This window comes from Mus caroli, unplaced genomic scaffold, assembly GCF_978045245.1.
Source record: "Mus caroli unplaced genomic scaffold, Mus_caroli_1 scaffold_6, whole genome shotgun sequence".
NCBI lineage: Eukaryota > Metazoa > Chordata > Mammalia > Rodentia > Muridae > Mus > Mus caroli.
The window spans coordinates 114,317,194-114,342,879 of record NW_028227261.1 but is presented as its reverse complement, the minus strand read 5'-3'; the positions used below and the strand labels follow the sequence as shown (position 1 = coordinate 114,342,879).

Here is a 25,686-nt window from a genome sequence, read left to right as displayed (position 1 = left end):
TCAGTTTCTCTGTTTGGTTTTGTGTGTGTGGGACATGAGGAGAGGTGTGCAGACCGAGTAAAAATGTCTTCCTGTTGTTCAACCCTAGTGGGGTTCCCAGGCCTTTTGCAACATGAGGATAATTCCTCCTGGCTCGGGAATCATTCACCAAGTGAACCTGGAGTATCTGGCAAGAGTAGTGTTTGATCAGGATGGATGTTACTACCCAGACAGCCTCGTGGGCACAGATTCACACACTACCATGATTGACGGTCTGGGAGTTCTTGGCTGGGGTGAGTCTTCTCCCGCATTCCCATCACGTTCGCTCTTACAGAGCATGCGTCTCGCTTACCGCCTGTGTGTGCACGGTCGTCTGGAGCATGCACCTCCCTCACTGCCTTGCTTGCACGGTCACAGAGGAAGGTGATTTCTCTGTTCTATTTACTGCTGCTATATTTTCAGTACCTAGAAGTGAAATTTACTTTCTATTTGTAAAACTAAGCTGAATTAAGTTTCAGGACATTTGTATAAGTAAAAATCACCTAGGCATTTGTTAACAATGGTGCCTCCTAAATCCACTCTCTATTAAGTGTGGTGTTGAAGAGATGTTGACACAGGTCCTGGGGAATAGAGAAAAGTGAGTGTTCCTCAGGGGACTACAGCTCTCTACCAGGTAGACATGCAGGCTGGGCTTCTGGCCTCTAGCTGAGGGGCAGTGCGGACTATAAAAGCGTTCTTCTGCTGTGCTGTTCACTGCAGGTGTGGGTGGTATTGAAGCAGAAGCTGTCATGCTGGGTCAGCCCATCAGCATGGTGCTTCCCCAGGTGATTGGCTACAAGCTGATGGGGAAGCCTCACCCTCTGGTAACATCCACGGACATCGTGCTCACCATTACCAAGGTAATGATACGTGTGTCTGTGTGTGTGTGTGTGTATGTGTGTGTGTATCAGGCCAAGGCATGCATGAAGTACAGAGGATAGATAACCTTTGGGATTTAGTTCTGTCCACCAAGCTGTCTCTCTGGCCCCACCTGGATTTTAAGTTACTTTATTGTAACAGATATATCTACTAGTTGGAAAGTATTAGGGCTTTTTCTTAAACTTACGCAGGAACCTGCCCCCCCCCTTTTTTAATTCACTTGCTTTACAAACAGCATTCATTTACTTTTCCATGGAACATGATTTGTGGTAGCAAGTATTGTGCATTATCTCTTTAAAAACAAATTATTTACGTAACTACTGTGATTGTATAAGAAATAAGATACAAATAAGGTTTCATGGTCTTTATTTTAAACACCTTTTTTTTTTTCTTGGTCATATACTTTAGAAGCCATTTGTATAGACCCCGTGCTAAAAAAAGCCAAAAGGTTTTCTTTGGTTTAATCTTTATAGACTTTAGAATTGAATTTATTTAAACACCACAAATTGTCATAGTATTTTTCTAAAATGGAATAGCAGGGCTCACCCCAAGAGTGTCATAGAATGCCTGTAACCGAAGGGCTTCCTGTGCACTCGCCAACTGTCCCTTGTTGTCACTGGCTTCCTGGGGAAGACGGGAGATGGGCAGTCTGTGGGATGTGTGGTAGCCAGAAGTGGGCATTAGATGTGTAAAAACAAATCATTTACCCAAACACTGTCCTTCATTCTGATGGTTCTCATGTGGAACAACTTACCCTGGTGTTATTCACATTTTTTTGCCATTTTTTTTCTTTTTTTATTAAAACTACAAGAATAAATTTGCAACTACACCACTCTTCATATTCAAATATAATAATGATAATTTAAAAAAAGAATAAGTTTGCTACAATCTCAGATTTACAGGAGCACTGATGGAAAACCAGTGGGGTCCCCGCTCTCTCCTTCCCAGTTCCCCTAATGTTTACACCATAGTGGCCTTCTCAAAACCAAGGCTGATGCTGATATTGCACTCCTAACTACAGCGTCCCCCGTCCATCCCTCAGTGGTGTCCCTTTGCAGTTCTGGGACCCAGTCCTATGTGCCTTGTTGCTTTTAGGGAGTGTTGCAAAGAAGTAGTTCTGTGTTTTAAACACAGGCTGTCAAGCCTCAAACTTTCCTATCGTTTCCACTGTGTAGCACCTCCGACAAGTGGGAGTTGTGGGCAAATTTGTGGAGTTTTTCGGGCCAGGAGTGGCTCAGCTGTCCATTGCTGACCGAGCTACGATTGCCAATATGTGCCCAGAGTATGGTGCGACGGCAGCCTTCTTCCCGGTTGATGAAGTTAGCATCGCGTACCTGCTGCAGACAGGTAAGTAAAGGGCTGAAGGCAGAGACACTGGGAATAACAGCCCTGCCTTCCGCCTCTGCCCACACCATGCTCCTGTATTAGACTTACTCTCCTCTGTGGAGACAGTATGTCATCAGATTTAAAGAGGTGTAAAATGGAGCTATAATGGCCAAGAGAAAAACCTCTCTCAGGTACCACAGAACCCAGATGTGTGTGCTGGTTTTCAACTGCGGATTTCTTTATATTGACACAAGAGATCTTAGTGATGGTAACTGTTGTCTCTGGGGTGCCTTTTGGTGCCCTTCATACATTGGTAGGGTAGCTTGATGGATTACTTGCCCAAGTAATAGGAGAGGAAACTTAGAATCAGAGCCGTGTAATTAACCAAGGCTGATGAGTAGCAGATTGAGACTTGAAGGCTGTGACTGGCTTGCACCTGTGGGTTCAAGCTTGTGTTCCTGGAGATGCAGCACTGGGGGCTAAGACTTTAGATGCAAATTCAGATTCTTGGTTCTGCCTTGTCCTAGCTGTATTCCTTAGAGAATCCTTAAAGAATTTAGCTCATAACTTTCCTGAGCTAGCATTTCCTCATTAGTAAATGAGAATCATAATAGTACTTGTTTCATGGGATCAGAGTTTGAAGTAATTCATATGAATCCCTTAGTACACAGTGCCAGGCATACCGAAGTGCTTACGAGCCAGAGGTATGAATGAGGTGGTTGGTAATTATTTCAACAAAGTCATGCTAAGAGTGTCTGTGGCAAGTTGAGGACAGATGCGTGGGTGGAGTTGGGCAGTGGGCTCAGGCTGCGCATCCTCCTGATAAGGAACTGTCACTGTACGTAGAGCCAGGATCTGTTCTGTCCACGTCTCTTGGGTAGGAGTAGCAGGCAGTGCTGATGAGAAGCGGCCTGGAGGCTGAGAGAGCAGAACCATTGGTGTGTGTTCACACGGAGCTACAGACGGGCTCTCAGCTTATAGCCTCCCACCAGGAAATAGTAACGTGCTTATCTGTTACTAATGCCATTTAGGTCGTGAGGAAGGCAAAGTCAAGCACATTCAGAAGTATCTTCAGGCTGTAGGCATGTTTCGAGATTTCAACGACGCCTCTCAAGACCCAGACTTCACTCAGGTATGAGAGTAGCTACCAGCTGTCACGGCTCTTCTTTCTGAGGTCACAACTGCAGTGGTCTTTGTTTTTTCAGGGGTGGTCCAACTGTGGGGCATCAGTCTCTGTGTTGTTATTATAAGGGACAGGACAGGGTGGCAAAGGGTGAAAAATGAGAAGGTTAAGGACGTAAACGTACCAGAGAGACTTTTTTTTTTTTTTTTTTTTTTTTTAGTTTTTTGAGACAGGGTTTCTCTGTATAGCCCTGGCTGTCCTGGAACTCACTTTGTAGACCAGGCTGGCCTCAAACTCAGAAATCCGCCTGCCTCTGCCTCCCTAGTGCTAGGATTAAAGGCGTGTGCCACCACCACCCGGCTCCAAAGAGACTTCTTAACGTGACTGCTGACCTACCCTCTGTGACTTGGGTGCCCCCTCCCGCCTACTGATTGACACTTCTGCGTGGCAGGCTTTGTTAAGGTAGCTGAGCTGTTTAAAGGCCAAGGCCATCGTTGTTACAGTCCTAGAAAGAACTGAAGGCACGGCCATGTCAGTGGTTCTGCTTATCCAGTGATTTGCTTTATTTTCTGGGGAAAAACTGAATCCATATTTTTCCAAGCATCCAAGATTAGAAAGCTAACTAGACTTGGGGTCCCAGTGTTCATGTATCAAGGGAAAAAAGTACTCATTGAGTAGTCAGACTGTTTTCTGCAGTGATGGATTCTGGGTCTATCCTTCAGTAGAAAGCCCATCTCGGCTTGCAAGCCATATGTGAGCTACTCTACAGAGTAGGGAGTGGCAGAGAGCAGGCAGCCTATGTCCACCCTGTCTAAGGCTGCAAAGAGTCCTGCCAGCCCATGCCACTCCCGTGCCCATCTTATTATTGGGAAATGACTCTTGCACAGGGTAGGAGGATTGCTGGCTCCTTAGTTTTGGAGCGTGCCTGCATGTTTATTTGGCTGTTTGTTGTTGGGATGTTCTAAGGGCTCGGGTGTGGTTGTGCTGTCTCTTTGTGAAGTCTGTGATTGCTTTTGGCTTGGGCGCACAGGTTGTGGAGTTAGATCTGAAAACAGTTGTGCCTTGCTGCAGTGGACCAAAAAGACCTCAGGACAAAGTCGCGGTGTCTGAGATGAAAAAGGACTTTGAAAGCTGCCTTGGAGCCAAGGTAGGGCCTCTGGACTCTGCCTGTGTCTTAGGTCCAGGCTTTCACAGCACCTTGTTATGAGTCTTCCTGAAGCCTTGTGCCAAGGGCATTTCTTTTCTGTCCTAAACGCTTTCATGATTCTCATGTTAGCTATGGGCCCTGTAGCTCCCCGCACCGCATGCCTGCCTATAAATACAACCCGTTTATGCATTTTCACAGGAAAACCCATTTTCTACAGTGTCGTTGGCCCTATTCACACACACTGTTTAGGTCCCTGGACTTTAGTTCTTGCCCCTGTGTGTGGATGCCTCTGCTCCATCTCTTGACATCCTGTTTACTCCATAAAGTTCTGCTCAGATACCCTTCTCTGTAGCATGGCCCCAAGCATCTCCTATCAGGAAGTCATCTTTCCCTCACCTGAAACGTCATAGCACACAGCCTGAAGCCCATTGGGTGAGGTTTCTTTTTCTTTCATTTAGATTGTTGCATGTGTGGTTTCCCTTACTGACCTGTGCCTTTGAGCATAAGATTTGCATCATGATCATTCCATTACCCCACAAAGCTCCCAGCATGTCTGCTGCTCAGTGAGGGGCTCCCAAATGAGAGGTTGGGATGGATCTTAGCCACAAGGCATCAGTGTTAGTTATACCAGATGTTCAGCTGTGCCTTACATTATTGATGAGAGTAATTATTAGTAAATATCATCTCCAAATTTCCATGTGGTCAGAATCAGTAGTCTCAGGCCATACGCACTGAACTGCACACTAATGAATCAGGGCTCTTTGCAGGCTAACTTTGAACTGTGTATAAATTTAATCTCCCAGTCTTGAGGAGGGAAGAAAGCAATTGGTATTAACTTCATTGCTGAGCAAGATTCAGGACTCACAACTGCCTTCGTGAATTTTTAAAAAGTGAAATTTTCTGGGCTATTTCAAAGTTTACTCATAGAAGTGTTTGTTCTGTTAACAGTTGGCACTTAAAATTATTACCAAAGTTCTTCCAAAGTGAGAAGTTCTGATCATACATATTTTTCTCTTTATAGCAGACTGTGTGTGTCCTATTTCTTTCTTACTACGTGCAATATTTTCAACCTTCCCTTCCCACAGCAAGGATTTAAAGGTTTCCAAGTTGCCCCAGACCGTCACAATGACCGCAAGACATTCCTCTATAATAACAGTGAATTCACTCTCGCTCATGGCTCTGTGGTCATCGCTGCCATCACTAGCTGCACAAACACCAGCAATCCATCCGTGATGTTAGGAGCAGGTGAGCACATCCGCTTTCAGCCTCTTTACAGAGCTAGACACTGACTGGGCCAGAAAATTCCGGTGCAACAAATAGCATCCAATAGAAAATATTTGAAGTAGAAGTCATCCTGTATACAGCCTTCTTTTGTGCTTAGCACAGAAAATAAGGAGCGAGAAGCAGAGGAAGCAGGATTTCTGCTAACACTTAGAATCTGGGTCTGCCTGAGAAAGAAAGAAATAGAAGCAGAACCTGTTGCTGTGTCATAGACTTTGTTCCCATAAGGCCCACCCGGGCAGTGAGCTTTGCACTGTCTTGGTGCACTGGCAGTTGCAGCCGGACTGGGGCACAGGGCACTAGCTGATCAAACTCCATGCGCCCGGCCTGTTGTGCAACGCTGAGAAGCAGTTAATAGTTACATGCAGAGTTCAGTGCCAGAAGAACTCCTTAGTTCAGAGGTTTGGTCATCCTTGAGAGCCTCCCTTGGGTCCAGAGACCAGAGCCAAGAGTTCTTTCTTAGTGGGCCAAAGGGGAATCTCATTAGAGTTCATCTTTGCCACCTAACTTCATGTGCTTTCCTGGAATGAACCAGTTTTCTCAGGCAACATCAGCAGTCCCCGTGGCCTTGTCTCCCTGCTCCCACACCTCTTTGCCTCATGTCTTCCCCACAGCTGTGATTCTTCTAGAGTCAGAGTACAGGCTATCCCATCACAGTCCAGGGCCCAGGGCCTCTGATCTTCTGCTTTATCAATATCTGTGTTCTAGATCTGTTGTCGGCTGCCTGGATTCACTGTCATTCAGTCCACAGTTCATGTATCTCAGAAAAGGCCTTCCCAGTTACAATTTTTCTTCTAAATCCAAACAGATAATTTTAGATAATTTTCCCTCCAAACTTTAAAAACCCATTTTATAAAATATTCCTAACTGGCTTGGATTTCTTTTATTTGTTTAGTTGATTGTTTTTGGTTTTTGAGAACTTGCAGTGTCCACCAGGTTGGTCTAACCTCACAGAGGTTCTGCCTCCTGGTTGCTGGGAGTAAAGATGTGTGCCACCATGTATTTGTTAAAAGGAGCGAGAGGTCCTCCCTCTTGCTTCCTTCCCGTGACTCATTTGGGCTTGCTGCAGGCATCAGTTGTCTCTGGGTAGTAAACTTTTGATCTGCCGGTCAAGAAGTATAACTGGAAAAAAACAGACTTTTTCCTAATGTGTTCTTAACATATAAACAAAAGGCCACCCATGCTGTGTCTCTGTTCACCATTTCACAGGATTGTTAGCAAAGAAAGCTGTAGAGGCGGGGCTGAGTGTGAAGCCTTACATCAAAACCAGCCTGTCTCCTGGAAGTGGAGTGGTCACCTACTACCTTCGAGAGAGTGGAGTCATGCCTTACCTGTCCCAGTTAGGGTGAGGAAGAGGGTGTTTGTCTTGTTTGTGCCTTAGCTTTTGTGGAAGTCCTCTGGCATCTGTGTCTGTGGGTAGCGGTTTGAGCTTACCTGGTGCTGTGTACTTTCATAGCATTTTATCACAGGGTAGACAGACTTAATCCCTAGCACTCCAACTCCATGGGGCCCATCATACATACATACAAGAGTGAACCCTGGGCTTCCGTGTGATGTTCCCTCCTTTCCCCAGAAGAGGGCGCCGTTCGTCATTTGTACTGAGATGAACGGCAAGCTGGTTGGTCGTGGCCGTGCAATTGTCTGCATTTTGGCATGAAAAGTAGTTACTCAGTGGCTGCAGTCGTTCTAGTCCTTGAGGCAAATGAGTGATTAGATGCCAAAACGGTTTCTCCCATTACTGTGTTAGTTTGGATAGTATCTGTTTTCCCCGTGTGTTTTGCAAAATTCAAAAGGTTTGGCGGAACTCACAATAATAGGAGATAGGGACGTTAAATGACACATCTGGTTTAAGCTTTTCAAGATCCCGAATCATTCAACTCCTGTGTTAACAAGCTTTAAAATGTCAGTAGCATCCTGTCTTAAACTCACTCCACTCCCATTCCTTTATGACCTGTGGCCTCCGGGAGTATTCCAGCAGAGGGGCTCACTGAGCGGACATTTCCTGTGCTTTGATGCCTAGGTTTGACGTGGTGGGCTACGGCTGCATGACCTGCATCGGCAACAGTGGACCCCTTCCTGAACCTGTGGTAGAGGCAATCACTCAGGTAATTACAGAGGTCTGTGTTCTGCAGACCTCTTGCCTGACTTCATGTAACATGTGGCAAATTCTCGAAGTTTTAAGACAGTCCTTGGGACTGGGATGTGGTGAAGAATATGCTTTAGAAGTAAGATGAAGAAGGAGAAATCACTAGCTGTGTAACATTGGGCAACTAAGTTAGCTGGTTTGTGCCTTTGTTTCCACAACTGTAAATTGGAGATGATATGTTTTAGAGAGTGCTAAACGGAGGGACTCTCGCCAGACCAAGCATGGCAAACACAGCTCGGGAAGGCCTTGCCCTTCGCCCCATTCCATCTGCCTTGTTAAAAACCATCTATTCCCTTAATTGGCCACTTCCTCTCCCTGAGGCTGACTACCAAGGTCTAGCTATCAAAGTATTAAAGTCCAACAATCAAAATCCCCCTTTGCCTGTCCTAATCATGTGCAACCAAAATTAAACAACTCATCCTAACACAGGGCTTCCCCCTTTACCTTAGCAAACTGCCATTTCCCTGTGCCACATCTATCGCCTCTCTATCCAGAGATAGTCCTTTGTCATGGGCTCCCCGACACACAGCCCAACAAATATCCCTCCCCCTCTCCTTCATCCTCTGTCTCCTGTCTTTGTCTCTTCTTCCCTGCCCTGTGACCCTCTGGGGCAAATAAATGTTCTTTGTTCTGAGAACTTGGTATTGGGGTGTCTTGAGGGTCCCTGCACTGAAAATGATGTTAATAACAGTGAAGTGCTTAGCACAGTGCCTGACACATAGGCGAGGGCTCAGACCATGCTGGCTTGAATGACAAGGAGCTCTAAATGTGTTTGTTACTGGTCATTTGAAGCTTGGTTCCAGATCATACACATCCCCTTATATAAACTGCCTCGGTTGGTTTGGCTTCTGGCCCCAAGGATCTACAGCCCTGTTGAAAAGCACTGTTGGACCCATTACTGTAGCTTCTTTCAGCTTTCACCCTTTGACCTTTCTTGGTAGTCTAACCTGGTCTTAGACTCCTGCAGCAAAAGTTATGTTATATGCTGACCCATCTGGTATTTTCTCAAGAACAGAAATGACTGCCCACTGCTCCCTGCATGTGACCTGGAGCATCTATCTCCCTTTGGGATACCCCTCCATGCCTTCCTCCCGGTAGCAGACCTGAGGGAAGGGTGGCTGATGTCTTTGTCCACATGATGTGAGTGCTGACCTGACAGAAGCCTAGGCGGTGCCTTCCTTGTGAGCTGATAGTTCTCTTGCCTCACACAGGGAGACCTCGTAGCTGTTGGAGTTCTGTCTGGGAATAGGAATTTTGAAGGCCGAGTCCATCCTAACACACGAGCCAACTACTTAGCATCCCCCCCTCTGGTAATAGCATATGCGATTGCAGGCACCATCAGGATTGACTTCGAGAAAGAGCCTTTGGGTAAGATTTGGGGGGTAGTGACTCTCTCTTTCTAGTGAACTGAAAAATAGACTGGAAGGAAGTTGCTGCTGTTGGGAGCATGCTGGCATGCATCTTTCATCCTAGGACTCAGAAAGCAGAAGGAGGCAAAGACTCTATAGAGATGAGACAGAGAGGTCTCTTCACTGTCCTTCTGGGTACAGACAAAAGACAGAAGAAGAAGCAAGACTCTATTAGGGGTGGTTGATTGCAAAAAGAACATAAAGCCCAAACATATTAGCAATTTGCCATTCTGGATTCTTCAGTGATCCTTGGCTTGCCTCCTCTGGCCTCCTGAGGCAGGCTTCCCATTACTGCGCACCCTATATGCGCACGCTCCAGGTGTTTCAGAATCTCACAGTCCCAAGTGCTGCTTTGCCCTGGGCTTTTGCTCTCTCTGTATCCTCACCCCTTGGAGATTCAGTGTGGCGGACATCCCTTAGATTTCCATTTGGAAAATCGAACTCTAGCTACAGTTGACCCTCCATGGCTTTGGATTCTACGTTTTCAATTATCCCTACTCACTAAGACGTATTTGACCCTAAATCAATATTCCCAGTGTTGTCAGGGAGACATGAGCTGGGGGGAAATCTGACTCACCCAGTACACATCGTCAGTGTGCCACAGCCAGACACAGCATCGCTCTGCCCTCTTGTCTCGGCTCTTATATCTGTAAGCAAGTGTCCTTTTCATAGTCAATGATGTTGCTTTCACTTTAGATAGCCTGGAGCATAATCTTGAACTGGCGTCCAGTGTTCTACACACAAGAAGCCAGTGGTGTGCCTGACATTGACACGGGCTTCAGTCAGGCACAATGTGTGTGCTGTTGGATCTGAGTTCCCAGTTAAGAACAGGATTGTAGGCCTTCCTCAGTGTCCATAGAGCATTGGCTTCAGGAACCTCTGAGGATATTGAAATCTGCCAGAACTCAAGTGCCTAATAGCAAACGAGAAAGTATTTCACATTAGTCGCAGACCACCTCTAAGCCACTCATGACACCTATGACTATGTCAACGTTATATAGATGTCGTGTAGGGAATAACGAGAGGGGAGATATACAAGTTCAGTGCAGACACTCTTTGTTTTCTGTTTTCAGTCTGTAGTTGATTGAATTAACAAGTTCAGAGCCTACAAGTTAGAGGCCCAGCTGTATGTAAATGTCTGTAAATAAGAGAGCATATGCTACCAGGTTATATATTAAATACGTGATGGAAATGTGATCAGAGATTTTCTTACAGAGGAAGAGATTCAGTCTTCACTGATTCATGCTTGCACAGAACAGATGTGGCTATGTGATAATGAAAATGGGTGTTAGAGATTTTCTCATCAGCAACATGTCTCCCCCAGGAGTGAACGCACAGGGCCGGCAAGTGTTTCTGAAGGATATCTGGCCCACTCGAGATGAGATCCAGGCAGTGGAACGGCAGTATGTCATCCCCGGGATGTTTAAGGAAGTCTATCAGAAAATAGAGGTGAGACTCACCGTGGCACATGCGCGCACAGGAAAGCATTTATTTTCTGTTATCTCTGCAGACCTCAAGGCTAATAGGAGCATAAGCTATAGAGAGAAATATCTCTCTCTCTTCCTTTGACTAGAGGCGAGTTCTTGGTTATTCTTCACCCAGGATGCACAGATCGGTACAAGGGATGGCACAGGCCTCAATAGCAGTCTTTAGGTCTGCTATAGCTCCACTCTTTTTCAGACATCCTGGCATGTCCCTGTGTTGAGGACCATGATGGCCCCTATCTATTGTCACTGGAGTGGAGTGAGTTGATTGAATGTGCCTCTCAAAGAATCATTTGAATGTTAAAAAAAAAAAAATCAGAATGTGCCAACTTGTTGAAATGAGTGGAAAAAAAACCATTGTACATTTTAAAATAGGAAAAAAGCTGGGCATGGTAGCTCATGCCTTTAATCCCAGCACAGCACCCAGAAGGCAGAGGCGAGTGTATCACTGGGCATTGGAGACTGGCCTGATCAATATAGTGAGCCCCAGGACAGCCTGGATCTACGAAGTGAGACCCTGTCTCAAAGTAACTAAATGAATAAATAAATGAAACAGGAGAAAAGGAGTGGGAAAAGAGCCTTGGTAATGCTCGTCCCTGATGGCCAACGTCTTCTGGCCAGGGTAATGGTTTGAAATGAGAATAAGATTCTAAGATGGGGTAGTAGGCATGGAATCCTCTCATTGTTCCCTCCACAAGCTGCTCACTGGGAAATAGTGTTGGGGGCTTTGTCAGCCATCAACAAAGATCAAGTTAAGGATCTATGAAGAAAATTCAAGCCAACTTAGATACACAGTTGCTGTCATTTGCTATCTAGTGTCCATGTAACCTGGAAGCCCCTAATTCTAAGAAAACATATCCGTTATCTGTTGGTTCCATCATGGATGGGGGTGGGACTCACGAGGCCCCATCCCTCCCTGATGAGCGGTGGCTTGGAGAACAGGAGTCATTTCTTCAGAAGTGTAGCTGATGAGAAGGTATCCAGGCTCCACAAATCACCCACCCCATGCTCTTCATACAAGCAGTGCTAATTAAACTGAGCAGGTCAGAAGAAAAAGGCATGAATGCAGGAGAGAGGAGGTGAGAAGAAGGAATGATGTTAGTGAGAACTGGAGGGGACAAGAGGGTGATGGGGGGATGTGCCCTAGAACTTTGTACACGTGTACATGAAATCATTAAAAAAATAAAATATAGACACATATATTGGAAATAAAAATAGGTAACACTTAACAAATTAAAATGAAAGCATTTGGTGTCTGTGGGTGCAGAGCCAGTGGGAGCCTTGGCCTTCCCAAGCTCTAAGTAAACGTCATCCATCTGGGCTGACACCATCTACTGAGGACCTACCTGGGCTTTGAACCGAGGTTCCCAGTCTCGCAGTGGTTCGTGAGTGGCAGCTTCCCTCAGCACTGCTGCATGGCTTCTTCAGTTTCATCATGGTAGACAGTTACCATCAGAGAAACCGCGAGTAGCCAGTGTCTCCACAGGAAAGGTCACCTGCAAGTGAGTCCCTGGGGAGGGCAAAGGACCTTTCTACCAGGGCAGGACTGGACAGGATTCCTGTCACTTAGCAAGACAAAGGAGCCACTTTGTGTATCTGCTTAGAATCAAAGTGGATTTTAGTAGAACGCTTTTGAAAGTTTTTATGTACCTATCAGATTTTTCCTGGACTGGAATGTGATTGAATCTTTACCCCCTTTTTTTTTCACATTTTTTTTCAGACCGTAAACAAAAGCTGGAATGCCTTAGCAGCCCCGTCAGAGAAGCTGTATGCGTGGAATCCCAAATCTACTTACATTAAGTCACCGCCATTCTTTGAAAGCTTGGTATGGATCTTTATTATATTTGTAGATGCTGTGTATTTTAAATTGTGCTTGTTAGTGTGTGTGTGTGTGTGTGTGTGCGCGCGCGCGCACATGCATGTCTGTGATACTTGTATGTGAGCATGGGCACAGGTGTGCCATGACACATGGAGGTCAGAAGCAGCTTTACTGAGTGAATTCTCTCCGTGCACAGTAGGTTCTAGGATCAGACTCAGGTCCTCAGGGTTGGTGTTGGCAAGAGCCTCTACCTCCCTCCCTCTCGCTGGCCTAACGTTTGTTTTTTAACACGTATGACTGTTTTGTTTACATGTATGTCTGTGTACCACATGTGTGTAGTGCCCAGGACGGTGACAAGAGGGCATTGGATCCCCTGTACCTAGAGTCAAAGGCAGCTGTGAGCCATCATGTAGGTGATAGTAACTGAAGAGCATCCAGTGCTCCTGACCTCAGAGCCATCTCTCCAGCCCCTGGCTTTTTCCTTTTAAACATAAGCTCTTAAAGATGTTTTTTTCCTTGTACAGTCTTAGCCCACAGCCTTGTGCTGGCTGCTCATTACAGTAAAACCTTTGCATACTCAACCCGATAATGCTCAGTGTGTTGGAGGAGGCTTGGGGGCTTGGCTGCAGGCACTGTTTCTCTGGTCAGAAGTTCTGTATGACTGCAGAGACAGCCTGGTGAGAAGACACCACCTAGGGAGGACCAGCAAGGTCTGCAGGACTGGTCGGGGAAAAGATCCTCAGGGGTTGCCATATGTATTTAACTCTTACACTCCATAACAGGTTGCTATGGGACAGTGGGGCAGGGCGGGGGGTGGGGGAGTCAGCCCAGTTGTCCTTGTCATCTGAAGAATTATGGAGAAGCAGGAAGGATGTCCTTGCAGCTTCATTCATTGGAGGGCTGGTGCCAATGTCACCGTCTGTCCACTCTTCAGAAGCGAATACTTTCAGTTCACCTCACTTTGAATTGTAAACACCGTTGCTATGAGCCAGTGATTGAGGCCTTTCTGTGCATTGGTGTAGAACCCCCAGTCTGGTTCACTTGGTGACCTATCTGGGAAGCCTGGGCAAATGCTGACTTGTGCGTTCTTCGATAGACTTTAGATCTCCAGCCACCCAAGTCCATAGTGGATGCCTATGTGCTACTCAATTTAGGAGATTCAGTAACAACGGACCATATCTCTCCCGCCGGCAATATTGCAAGAAACAGCCCTGCCGCTCGCTACTTGACGAACAGAGGGTGAGTGCGGGTGAGGCGGGAAGGGCTGAAGGCAGAGGGACAAAATGAAGCTGGCATTTCTCTCTTTCTGTGGTGACTTTGAGATCAGACTGTTGTCTTTCTTTGCTAAGCACTGGTGCTTGAAAGCCAGTTGGTTTCCCTGTGAGTCACAGTGACCAGGAGGGACAGCTTCCTAAGCAACTGTAAGCCTTAGGCTCAGCCTTCTCAAGCCGGAAGCCTGGGCAGAGCCTGCTGAGGCCCAGCAGTGTTACAACCTGGAATTCATTGCCATGTCCTGTTGACAGTGTGCCAGGACTGCCTCCAGTGTGCAGCTCACTCACCCCTTCCTCCCCTCAGACAGGCACACAGTCATCCCCACACCATTCTCTCTCTGCACAATACAGATCATGATTTGGGGGTTCCCGAGTCTAATTTCCATGTGGGAAGCAAAAAAATTCCTGATTTCTGTCCTTCTCTTCTGAATCAGTTCCCTTGGAGAGGGGGCTCAGAGCAAATTTGAGAAGTAAGGCACTTTTTTCTCTGGGGACAGGAGGGGGATTCTCTTGACATTGGAGCTCTTTAGGGCAGTGAACACAAGCGAGTACAATGCCCCCTCCCTGCAGTGCACAAAGCCACGACATTTGGGGTAGGATTTCCGAGGTTCTGAGGCCTGCCTGTTGTGTCTACTCCTGAGACCCAAGAGAAGCTTCCCTAGTTCCAGGTAGAGACGTAACAATTAAATCATGTTAACACTGACCGCCAGTGTGGAAGGCACAGGCCAGTGACCTGCCTGCTGTGTTGCTGAAACCTGCTATTCTTGGCATCACAAAGTTGCCTTCATCGGTCCTCAGGCATAAGATCCAGCATCTCTGGCCCTGCCGTGAGTGAGTTCACTGCTTCCCTTGGCCTGCAGGCCCTGATTATTCAGGGCAAGTTCAGGCCCACGTGTAGTCAGTGGAGCATATCCCATTGCCCTCCATTCTCTGATCCATCCTGCTGGCCTCCCTATTGCTTTTATTTAACTCAGTGTTCACTTAGGTGTAGCTGTGTGAGCTTCCCACTGAGTTAAGAGGAGATCCAGATCCTCTTGAGTTGATCCCGGGGAGTATTGATTCCTGCTCTACTCTGCTCCTGCCTGACTGACCCAGTTAAGGCTTTGAGAACAACCTGCGTGCAGAGCAGTGTCTGGCAGATTCAGTGACGTGCCTGGGTTTATGGCTTTTTCTTTTTGGTCCGTGTGTAAGCTAAGTTTACTCTTCACTCACGTGCTACATCTTTTATTAGCCTGACACCGCGAGAGTTCAACTCCTATGGCTCTCGCCGGGGGAACGACGCCATCATGGCCCGGGGGACATTTGCCAACATTCGCTTGCTGAACAAGTTTCTGAACAAGCAGGCACCTCAGACTGTCCATCTCCCTTCAGGAGAAACCGTGAGTATCAGAAACCAGTGTCTGTCAGGCTCTGACGCCTCTTCTTCACAGTGGCTTTCTTTATCTTCACGGCCACAGCCTGCCTGACTTCCTACGGTTCCTCTTGCTGGGTGTCCATATGTGTCCCACTTATCATGGTAGAGATTACAATCTCCTGTTGGTTAGTGGATGGACACCAAGGTTCAACTAAGTCTCATTTCCTGGAAGTTGAGCTTTTAAAAAAAAAAAATCTCTGAGCAAAATTTCATCTGTGCTTAAACTACTTGAGGTCTAAATTCCGGATTATTTAGGATAGTTATCAGGAGGGCTGTTGCTCTTTTCCATTGCGTCCGCAGCAGAAGGAAGGGCCATGGGGGGCCCTTTGAGGTTTGCCCAGCCCCGAAGGAGCTTTTTGAAGCTGGTGTATACGTGGAGTTGTTTATTTGTAGGTGTGGGTATATGAAGTGGGAAACCCTGAACTCAGAGCCACCTGAGGCGAGAGCCTAGTATCATTTATTTACCTCTGTAGGCCTTTTTATAAATTTGTGACCTAGAAATAACACCAGCCTTACATGGCTTTGAGGCTTAAAACAGTGTGGGGTGATCTGTAATATCCAGGATGGTTCCACATCTGCAGGTCTCTGAGGACTGTTACAGACCTGCCTGATAATTGCCTACCCTCCTTGGAGATGACCTGCCAGCTGCTGCTGCCACTGCCGCTGCCTCTTCCTCTTCCTCCTCCTCCTCCTCTTTTTCTTTCTACTTTACTTTTACTGAAAATATATTTTTTCATACAATATACTCTGATTACAATTCCCCAACAACAACTCAAAAAGGATTCTAGCTGGTGTCAGGTTGATGTAAAAATTACCTAGCTCAACAGTCCTAAACAGTGTAGCAGGCAGGTGTGGTAAGAAGAAAGCAGAGGGAGGGAGGGAGGGAGGGAGGAAGGGAGGGAGGGAGAGAGGGGGAGAGAGAGGGGGAGAGAGAGGGAGAGAGAGAGAGAGAGAAATGAGAAATTCTGGAAGGAACGCCAGCCTGCAGGTAACATAAGCTACTTCCCACTAGGATTCTGAGCTGCAGTCTCACAAAGCTTTTTTAAGACCCAAACTTCCATGCTGTTAATTCACCAGGCTAGTAATCTCTGGAATGTGGCAGGTAGGTGGTTTCCTTCTGATCCTGCTATTTCCTTGTGCAGAGAAAGACTTCCTGTTGTTGCAGTAGAACCAGTTTAAGTTTATCCCACTGACTTAGAAATAAATGAGACTCGCACTATGGTTATATTATTTGGCTTTGACAATTACTGGGGGAATAACTGCTAATCTACTTTTCTAACTGCTGGCCTGGCTGCCTCCCCAGTGATGTGCCCAGACACTTACTGTTTCTCCTGGCTGTGCTCATGGTCCATCTGCTCTCAGGGCAGCTTCCTCCTCTCTTCCTCCCCTTGCTTCTTCACCCCCAGCCAGGTAACTCAAAACCCACCTACCCCTGATTCCTCCAGTAGCCAATTTTATTTAACCAGTATTTTTAAATTAAGGAACAAGGTTTGCATAGCAAAAGCTTGTGAATGTGAACTCCTGGCCCTAGACCTTTGGGAACAGAGTTTAGCATTAACATAGCAACAGACCAAACCTCAACAGGTTGTGTAGCATTTCTATATTCATGAGTTCCAGCTAACTCAGGGTTCAGGTGATAACAAATGGAATTAAGCACAGCCCCAGCCATCCACAGGATTTTAACACGTGAAAAAGACTATTTTAGGATTTAACCAAAGGCTTGCCTTGAGCCCCTTTCAGTTGACTCCTTTTTAAAGGACTTTACTTTCTGATCCACTTAGCTATAAACAGATAATTTATAAATTCCCAGTCACCAGTAATGCCATCAGATATCGAGGGAATTCTCAGCTCAGCAGACATTTGTTGGTGGAAGATGTTTCTCACTAACTTAACGGACCCTTCCTGACCTGCTGCGTCCATGCATGCTTCTGCTGCCTCTGCCCTGGCCTGCGCTGTGAGGGGCAAGAAGCCTTTGCATTTGACATATGATTTATAAATATACTGTAAGGCTCCGAAAATCAGAAAAGGAAGACCCCAGACTCAGATCCAGCACACAGGGATCAACCACTCTTTGAAATGGCAAAGGGGCTCAGGCTACTTATAGGGAAGCAGGGCAACTCTCTAGAAGGATTGGGTAATCTAAAATTTCGTTGGTGGGTACTAGCGGAAGTCACAGGTGGCCGGTGGTCTGCATTCCTATGTCAGGAGATAGGGCTTCCCAGCCCAGATGGCCCATCCCGAGATAAAGATATTTCCCATTTTTGTGGTTATCCCCAGGCTGTTCCTTGAGAGGAGGTTTTATGACCTTGTTCCCTGGGGCTGGTGCCTATGGCCTTCTTTCAAAATCAGGCCTGGTCCTTACATGAAGACAAATGGGCTTTATGTTGTCCTTTCTATACCATCTTACATTTCACTACCTTCCAGAACTGACCATTGCTGTGCCGCTAGTACTGGGCTAAAACTGGGGCTTTGTGGGATTTTTCTTTTAGTTGCAAACAGTTTAGTCAGTAGAAGAGAAGGAAACAAAAACCTTATGCAGTTCCCTTTTTTCCCTCCGATGCCCTAGGATTTGAATTTATAATATTGGAGAACAGTTACAGTTCAGGCAGAAGTAAGATTCACATTGGTAAAAAATGAGTAGCTGGTGTGCCCTGGGGACTTAGACCCTCACATGCCCTGTTCTTTAGTTGTTGCTGACTTAGCTGTCCTCGAGGCACTTTGGACCCTGTACTGTCACGGGTGTCCTTGGGGGTCTGTGTGCCCACTCTTGCCTTTTGTCCTTCTATAAAACCTCCCTTTCCTCTTCTCAGCTTGATGTATTCGATGCTGCTGAGCGGTACCAGCAGGCTGGACTTCCCCTGATTGTTCTGGCTGGGAAAGAATACGGTTCAGGCAGCTCCCGAGACTGGGCAGCCAAAGGCCCTTTCCTGCTGGTACGTATGGAGCAGGAACTTCCTGGTGGGCCACTCAGAACTGGGGCTGGAGCCAGGAGGGTGCTTGGGAATAGATGCTATGGCTTTGTTCCCAAGACATTATGAAAAAGCAGACTGTGATATTCATCCAGCCTGCTTCTCTGTGGATCTAGACCTCTTCCACCCAAAGGGCAACAGTCCATAGGGAGAACTGGCTCAGGTAGGTCAGCTGGGCTTGGGCCTGACAGCATCAGCTCTGAAGGTATCTGTCCACAACTTTGGAGGAAAGCCTGTCGGGGCTGACACATTCAGAAATGTATAAGCAGCTACCTCTCATATATATATTTCATTCATATATATACATATATACACACACACACACACATATATATATATATATATATATATATATATATATATATATATATATATGTAAATAGCATGGCTTTCATAATTGTCACCATTCTAGAGGACCTGGGAGAATAGAACCCATAAATGGGGCAGAAGCCAACTTTATTTAGAACCTCAAACAATTTATACTGTGAGAGTTAAGGTCACATGAGTAAAGCTCTCATGACTTCAAGCTGTATACAATCACAAGGACAAGATGCACGTGGCAAAAACATGTTTTCCATAGAAGTATGTAAAGGATAATTTAAACATTTAATAGGAACCAGGCAGTGGTGGCACACGCCTTTAATCCCAGCACTCGGGAGGCAGAGGCAGGCGGATTTCTGAGTTCAAGGCCAGCCTGGTCTACAAAAGTGAGTTCCAGGACAGCCAGGGCTATACAGAGAAACCCTGTCTCAAAATAATAATAATGATAATAGGATTATAGAATAATAATTTAATAGAATAATGACAGCAAGCAATAATGAGTAATTGAAAATAAACTTACTCCAATCCGCTATACCTGGGCAGGCACGGAAACACATTCTAAGAGCAGTTCCCTGTTCTGAAGAAACTGAGTTCACAAGACCCTTGTGTTGTTTCTTGGAGTTTTTCTCATAAAGCACTCAGAATTATCCTCACATGACTCCATTCCTGGACCATGTTCCAACATGTAGTCTCAGAGCTCGGAGCCCCAAGATATATTAAGGTTATAGTCCTCAGTGAGTGTATGGAGCAAGCTGCAGGCTGTAAGGCAGCAGTGAGGAGCTGGGTAAAGCAAGGGTGGGTGCTTTCATTGTAAATTGCATGGATTTAGTCTGTTCACTCATGTTCATACATACGCAGGTGCATACACACGAGCACCCACACAGCTACAAGTCGGAGCAAAAATAGCTTGCAGGAGTTGACTCTAGCCTTGTGGGACCTAAGGCATGATGGCTGGTGCTTTTACCCACTGAGCAACCGCACCAGCTAAAGGGTGTGCACATTTTATATTCTGCCAATGTTTCTTGTGTTAAATGTTCTCTTTAAAGAATACACTTCATTTAGTAAAGGCTTAGACACTGGGATTTTTAAAACCTCCCCTGGTGATTCTAACATGCAACAGCTTCAATACCTACTACTTTACAATCAGGTTCTTCAAACTTAAATGTAATATTACGCACACGCACACACAGTCTCACACCCCTGCAAGGTTCTGGTGCAGTAGATTTGAGGTGGTATCTAAGGATTGATAACTGATAGGAAAGCATAGTTACCACAGTTCTCTGCTGTATTGGTTACTGCTGTATGGTGCCAGTTGCACACTAACAGTAAAAGGCCCTTTATAGGAAGCTGCATAGCAACACTGTTGAGTGCAGTTTGATCCTGAACCAGGAGGTGGGAAAGCTATGCATGTTAATCGTTTAATTAGTAGTATATTCTGCATGTCAGGTCTGATTAAACCCTTGGTGTCTGCTGATGTGTGCTCATAATAAAATAAAACCCAAAGAAAGGAAAATTATATATATATATATATATATATATATATATATATATATATATATATACACACATATTTGAGATACGTATTCCAGAGGGCTCTTGTGTCTCAAAGTGGTTCAATGCATGGTCAGACCTCATGGGTTCTAATACTGCATCCCACCACTGAGACTCCCTCAGTGAAAGGGAGCTGTAATAGCATTGGCTGGATCTCCAGGCTACTGGAGGGCAGGAAAGAATTCAAGGAGGTGTTTACAAAATGCTGGTGTACGGTAGGCAGTCGGATACGACTCACTACTCAGTTATCTCTAACCAGAGGATGGCATTTGAGATGAAGGGTCAACAGGTCTGTAATCTAGCTGTGAGAATTTCCAAAGAAGTGTCTTGCAAAGTGTCTGTGCACCTCTTAAAGAAAAGTTGGAGCTGTGTCTAAACATCTCTCTTGGTTCATCAGGGAATCAAAGCTGTCCTGGCAGAGAGCTATGAGCGCATTCACCGCAGCAACTTGGTTGGCATGGGAGTGATCCCCCTTGAGTATCTCCCCGGTGAAACTGCAGACTCTCTGGGACTCACAGGTCGGGAAAGATACACTATCAACATCCCTGAAGACCTCAAGCCTCGCATGACAGTGCAGATCAAGGTACGCAGGGCTTCTGCTGTCAGAACCGGCAGGGCCTGTTGTTTGTCATCAGTTAACAGAAGAAATTAGTGGGGTGGAGGGGAGTTAACTCCAGATGACATCCGATGTAAAGCCTCCTGGTCCTGTGTAGGATAATATCTGCTGATTAGCATCGCTTATCAATTCATTCTGAACTCCCATCCCCAGCCAGCCCCATTCTCTCCGTCTCTCTCAACCCAAAGATTAGTGATGAAAGTTCAGAGGTGATGCTTTCCTGTTATCTAAAAATTTTTTTTTTTTTTTTTTGGTTTTTCGAGACAGGGTTTCTCTGTATAGCCCTGGCTGTCCTGGAACTCACTTTGTAGACCAGGCTGGCCTCGAACTCAGAAATCCGCCTGCCTCTGCCTCCCGAGTGCTGGGATTAAAGGCGTGCGCCACCACGCCCGGCTTAAATTTTTTTTTAAATGAAATTGTGATCAACAAATTCTGTATGTACGCCCTCCATGACCCCCGTCCCAGGCTTTACTCAGCCCCATGGTTTTGCTTTAAACCCTTTAGTCCCCACAGTCACCTGCATCTGAACTCTCAGTAAGCAGCGCTGGTGCCTCCAGGAGGTTTAGGTCTACGCCATGCTGGGGAAGGAAGTATGTTACTGGGGGCAGAGTTGGAGAGTTCAGACACTCACAATTGCAGTTCCCTCGAGTGCTCATCTTCCTCCTCCTACAGCCGTGGCTCCCACCATGATGGACTCTGAGCCTCTGGAACCATATGTTGCTTTGGTCATGGTGTTTTATCACAGCAACAGAAAAGTAACCAATGTAGAGGTAATGACACATCGTCAGGAGAGGCAAGAATAAAGTGCCCTCTGCCAAAGTCCCAAGGGGATTTAATACTGCAGAGATAGCTGCTGAGGTCCCAGGATGACCCAAGGCAAGCAGCTGGATCAGCTGCTTAAGGAACAACCCCAGAGACCTCTGCTGCCCAGAGCATGTCCAGAAAAGACAGGGCAAAGCGTCACAGTGTCACTCATAGCTGCTGTCCTGAGAGGACACTTTGTTCCCATGTGCCTCACACCTGCGTCATTAATTCTGCAATGCTCCTCAACCTCTGGTGGGCACATAAATTCCCAGGGTTCTTGTTGGGTGCGGAGGTTCCATCTGCTGCTGGCACTGTGGGCATATACCACACCCCAACTGAGGCCAGTGGGCAGCCAAGACAGGCGGAGTCTCCCCGAGGTGGGAGTCTCGGTTCAGCCCCGCCTTCAGCAGCACTCTGCCTCTTTGCTCTTGCAGCTGGACACTGGGAAGACCTTCCAGGCCGTGATGAGGTTCGACACTGATGTGGAGCTCACGTACTTCCTCAATGGAGGCATCCTGAACTACATGATCCGAAAGATGGCCCAGTAGGTGCTGGCCTCTCAGGAGACCCGCACTTGGTGCTAGACCCAGTGAGGTACCAGGCCCCCGCTGGTGGAGGCCTGGCAGAGCGGCCACTTCTACTTCTGATGAGGGTGCTGGCAGGATGAGCAAGTGGGCACTGCCATTCCTGGAGGCACAGAGCCAGGAGTCTCTAGTTTTGTGATTTGTTAATCTTTTTATCCCTTTCTGTAATCTGGATTCTAGAATCATGGGAAGGTCCGTAATACCAAAGAGAACTCGCTTCTCTTTAAAGTCACGGGCATTGATTTTTCCCTCTGACTAATCTTGAGCTCAGTACTAGCCAGTATTCTCAGAAGTGGCTCCTACCCTTTCTGTTGTTCTGTGTTTATCTCTGCTCAGTGACACCCTTCCCTGGAGAGCCCAGTCCTCTGTATATTACACCAGTGTTAACTGACATAGCTTAAGACCTTCTTCACACTTCAGATTCATAGCAGTAATGTGATCCCTTCCTTTGAAGTGAACAAGTCCTTGTAGATAGGTCAGCCATCAAAAGTGTTTGATTATCTACCTTTCAATCAACATGAGATTGTCTCTTACCATTTTCAACGATTGTTGACAGGGGTCCTTTGTTTGAAAATAACTGGGGAGAGATACGGGATTTCTAATTTGAATAAGATTAAATATATTTTCATGAAAACGTGTTGGCTTTGGAGTTGAATTTTGTCGGGGGATGTCGCGACACTGAGAGCCCTGGAAGTCCTTCGAGTCTGCTGTTTGTACCCCTGCATCTGAGCTGCGGGCACAGAGGGAACACTGTGGAGCCAGCGTGTGAGCTGCTAGTGTCAGAGCGGAGGACAAGAAAGCACCTTCTATCTTGGTCACAGCAGCAGCAAGAAGCATATCGCAGCTTCTTGATGCCCTAAAATCTCTTCACTGATCTTCATAACTGGAATTATTTTAGGGTGTGCCTTATTCTGCTCAGGCTGCTGTAACAAAATGCCTGAGAAGAATCAGAACTGAGAACTGTGCTGTGAATGACCCAAACCCTGAGCCTTGTCCAGACCACCCAGTGCCTGGGATGGATTAAACATTCCGCTGGGGGAGGGCTTGCTTTGTCTCTCTTCACTTTTTATCTTTTCTTTCCTTTTTTTTTTTCTTTTCCTTCTTCTTTTTCTTTTTTCCTTTCTTTTTTCTTTTCTTTTTTGTTGTTGATGTTGTTGTTGCTGTTGTTGGTTGGTTTTTCGAGACAGGGTTTCTCTGTGTAGTCCTGGCTGTCCTGGAACTCACTCTGTAGAACAGGCTGGCCTGGAACTCAGAAATCCGTCCGCCTCTGCCTCCCAAGTGCTGGGATTAAAGGTGTGCACCACCATCGCTAGACTGTGTCTCTTATTATTTTTTCTTAACTAAAAAGTAAAAACTGTATTTACTTCGTACATGATTTTTTACTATGTAAACATCATAGGGTGGCTGAATTGAGCCTCACATTCTTACTTCTTGTGGTGAGAATACTTCCAAGAATATATTTTTCAAAGAATATAGGATGTATAGATTTCAACAGCAATCTCCATGCTGTACTGCTTCTTCCTCCTGAATGAAATCCCACATTCTTCCATGTTTTCACGTACGGCTTGTACTATTTTCTCCATTCATTCCATAGCTGACTCTTCACCGCCTCCTTAGCTACGGTGTCCTCTCCGCCCCCTGTAACTACTGCTGTGAACATTTAACTTTAGACATAGTGAGATGGTGCTGTTGTCTTTCTTTTGTACATGGCCTTTTTCATTTAACATAATGTCCATAAAGTTCATCCCTGTTGCCACAAGTAGTGTATTTGTGTGTACACGCGTGTGCCCTTTATTTTCTTTACTGATTCAGCTGTGGATAGACAACCGGGCAGATGCTACCCTAGCTTTTGTGAGTAGCGCTGAGATGAATGATGCTGCAGGTATTCCTCAACAGACTGGTTTGATGCCTTCGGATGCATACCTAGAAGTGGAATCCCTGGGTCATAAGAGTGGCCTTTGTGACTTTCTGAAGGACTCCATACTGTTTTCCTGTTACACGTACCTGAATATGACCTCCTACTGTGTGTGCATCCCCTCTCCTGTACTCTCACCAATGCAAACCTTGATTTTTGTATGTGGTTTTAACTATGGTTTTATATGCAACTCCCTGATGATTAATGATATTGAGTATATTTTCATGTATGTATTGATCACTTTTGTGACTTGTTTTGAAAAATGTCTATTCAAGGCCATTGCCCATTTTTAATTGAATTATTTAATTTTGTTGTTGAATTTTAATACTACCTACCCTAGATAGTATTTATCAACTATTTTCTCCTGTTTTGTAGTCAGTCTTAACCCTTGACTATTTACACGGCTAGAAAACTTTTATTTGGAAGCAGTCTGGTGGGCCTGTTTTCCTTTTCATTGCTGAAGACGTAACTATAAATAATGCCATAGCATTTCTTGGGTTTATCTAATCCTTTCTTGGAGTGAGGTCTTATGCTTAAGTCTTCAATCTGTTTTGAGTTGCTTTTTATATAGTGTAAGATAAGGGTCCAGCTTTGTTCCTTTACATGTCGCCATCCAGTTTTTCCAACAGCATTTATTGAAGACAGCTCTTCTCCATTCGTTGTGTGTCTTGGCTTCCTTGTCAAGTCCTAGCCACACTGGTGTAGGTCTACCTCTGCGGCCTCTGTTGTTTCCCATTGGGTTCTGCATCTCTTCTTATGTTAGCAGAATGCTGTTTTCATTGCTGTGTCTTTGAAGCTTGATAACGGTTATAACTTCAGTTTTGTTTTCCTTCTTGGCATATCTTTGGCTGTGGGGAGTCTTGTGGATCTGTGTACACAGTAAGGTAGCTTTTGTTTTTTGGGAAAATACAGCATTGGGAATTTCCTAGGATTGCACCGCATCTGCAGATCATGGTGTTAGCACAGACATGTTAATAACTTTAATTCTTTCATTGCATGGAATTTAATTTTCTTAATTCCCCCTTTGACTCATTAGTTGTTCAGGAGCATAGTATTTACACATTTTTTGCACATCTCTAAAATGTCTCCTGTTACGGGTAGGTGAGGACTCACTTCCACGTGGCTGTGGATGTCCCTCTCAGCCCCTTCTTGTATGCGCGGTGATGTTCTTTGGTCCGGTCTCCTGTCTGTCTAGTGGAGGTTTGGAGTTGTGATCACGGTGAGCCTCCAGGAGTCCTGTGATATCGCAGGCTGTTTTAAAAGCTAGGTGCACGTATGAAAACTTGCTCTTCCTCCTACATTTTGTATTTTAAACACCATGCTTTACTTGTTTGTATACTGTGCACCTAATAACTCATGGTTGTGATTATCATTTAAATGGCGTTGTCGTTAAACCTTTAAAGTGGAAGTAAATGGTTGGAAGGTTTGCATCCCATCCAGTAGCATTCTCATTGGATGTGGACTCAGTTCCTTTCCCTGGGAGTTTTATGCTTTTGTGTCTTCCCTTGTCTCTAGTGTCGGCTTGAAGAACTGCCTGTGGTGGGGCTGTTAGGATGGCTCCCTTGTCTTCTATTTGAGAAAGCCTTTAGCCTCTCTTCAATTTTGAAGA

General features: G+C 45.8%; 1 protein-coding gene across 1 annotated transcript in view; it reads left to right on the top strand.

Moving 5' to 3' along the window:
• Aco1 (aconitase 1) overlaps nucleotides 1-22,796 on the top strand; it is a 58,042-nt gene extending 35,246 nt beyond the window's left edge. Inside the window, exons 6-21 of the mRNA XM_021159519.3 lie at nucleotides 89-272; nucleotides 739-878; nucleotides 2,073-2,244; nucleotides 3,255-3,355; nucleotides 4,377-4,493; nucleotides 5,579-5,738; nucleotides 6,984-7,119; nucleotides 7,795-7,879; nucleotides 9,132-9,288; nucleotides 10,654-10,778; nucleotides 12,534-12,638; nucleotides 13,729-13,871; nucleotides 15,135-15,282; nucleotides 18,128-18,250; nucleotides 20,556-20,741; nucleotides 22,013-22,796. Of these exons, the coding sequence (XP_021015178.1) occupies nucleotides 89-272; nucleotides 739-878; nucleotides 2,073-2,244; nucleotides 3,255-3,355; nucleotides 4,377-4,493; nucleotides 5,579-5,738; nucleotides 6,984-7,119; nucleotides 7,795-7,879; nucleotides 9,132-9,288; nucleotides 10,654-10,778; nucleotides 12,534-12,638; nucleotides 13,729-13,871; nucleotides 15,135-15,282; nucleotides 18,128-18,250; nucleotides 20,556-20,741; nucleotides 22,013-22,126 (2,196 nt within the window). The 3' untranslated portion in view covers nucleotides 22,127-22,796. The remainder of the gene's footprint in view (nucleotides 1-88; nucleotides 273-738; nucleotides 879-2,072; nucleotides 2,245-3,254; nucleotides 3,356-4,376; nucleotides 4,494-5,578; nucleotides 5,739-6,983; nucleotides 7,120-7,794; nucleotides 7,880-9,131; nucleotides 9,289-10,653; nucleotides 10,779-12,533; nucleotides 12,639-13,728; nucleotides 13,872-15,134; nucleotides 15,283-18,127; nucleotides 18,251-20,555; nucleotides 20,742-22,012) is intronic.
• The last annotated feature ends 2,890 nt before the right edge of the window (nucleotides 22,797-25,686 follow it).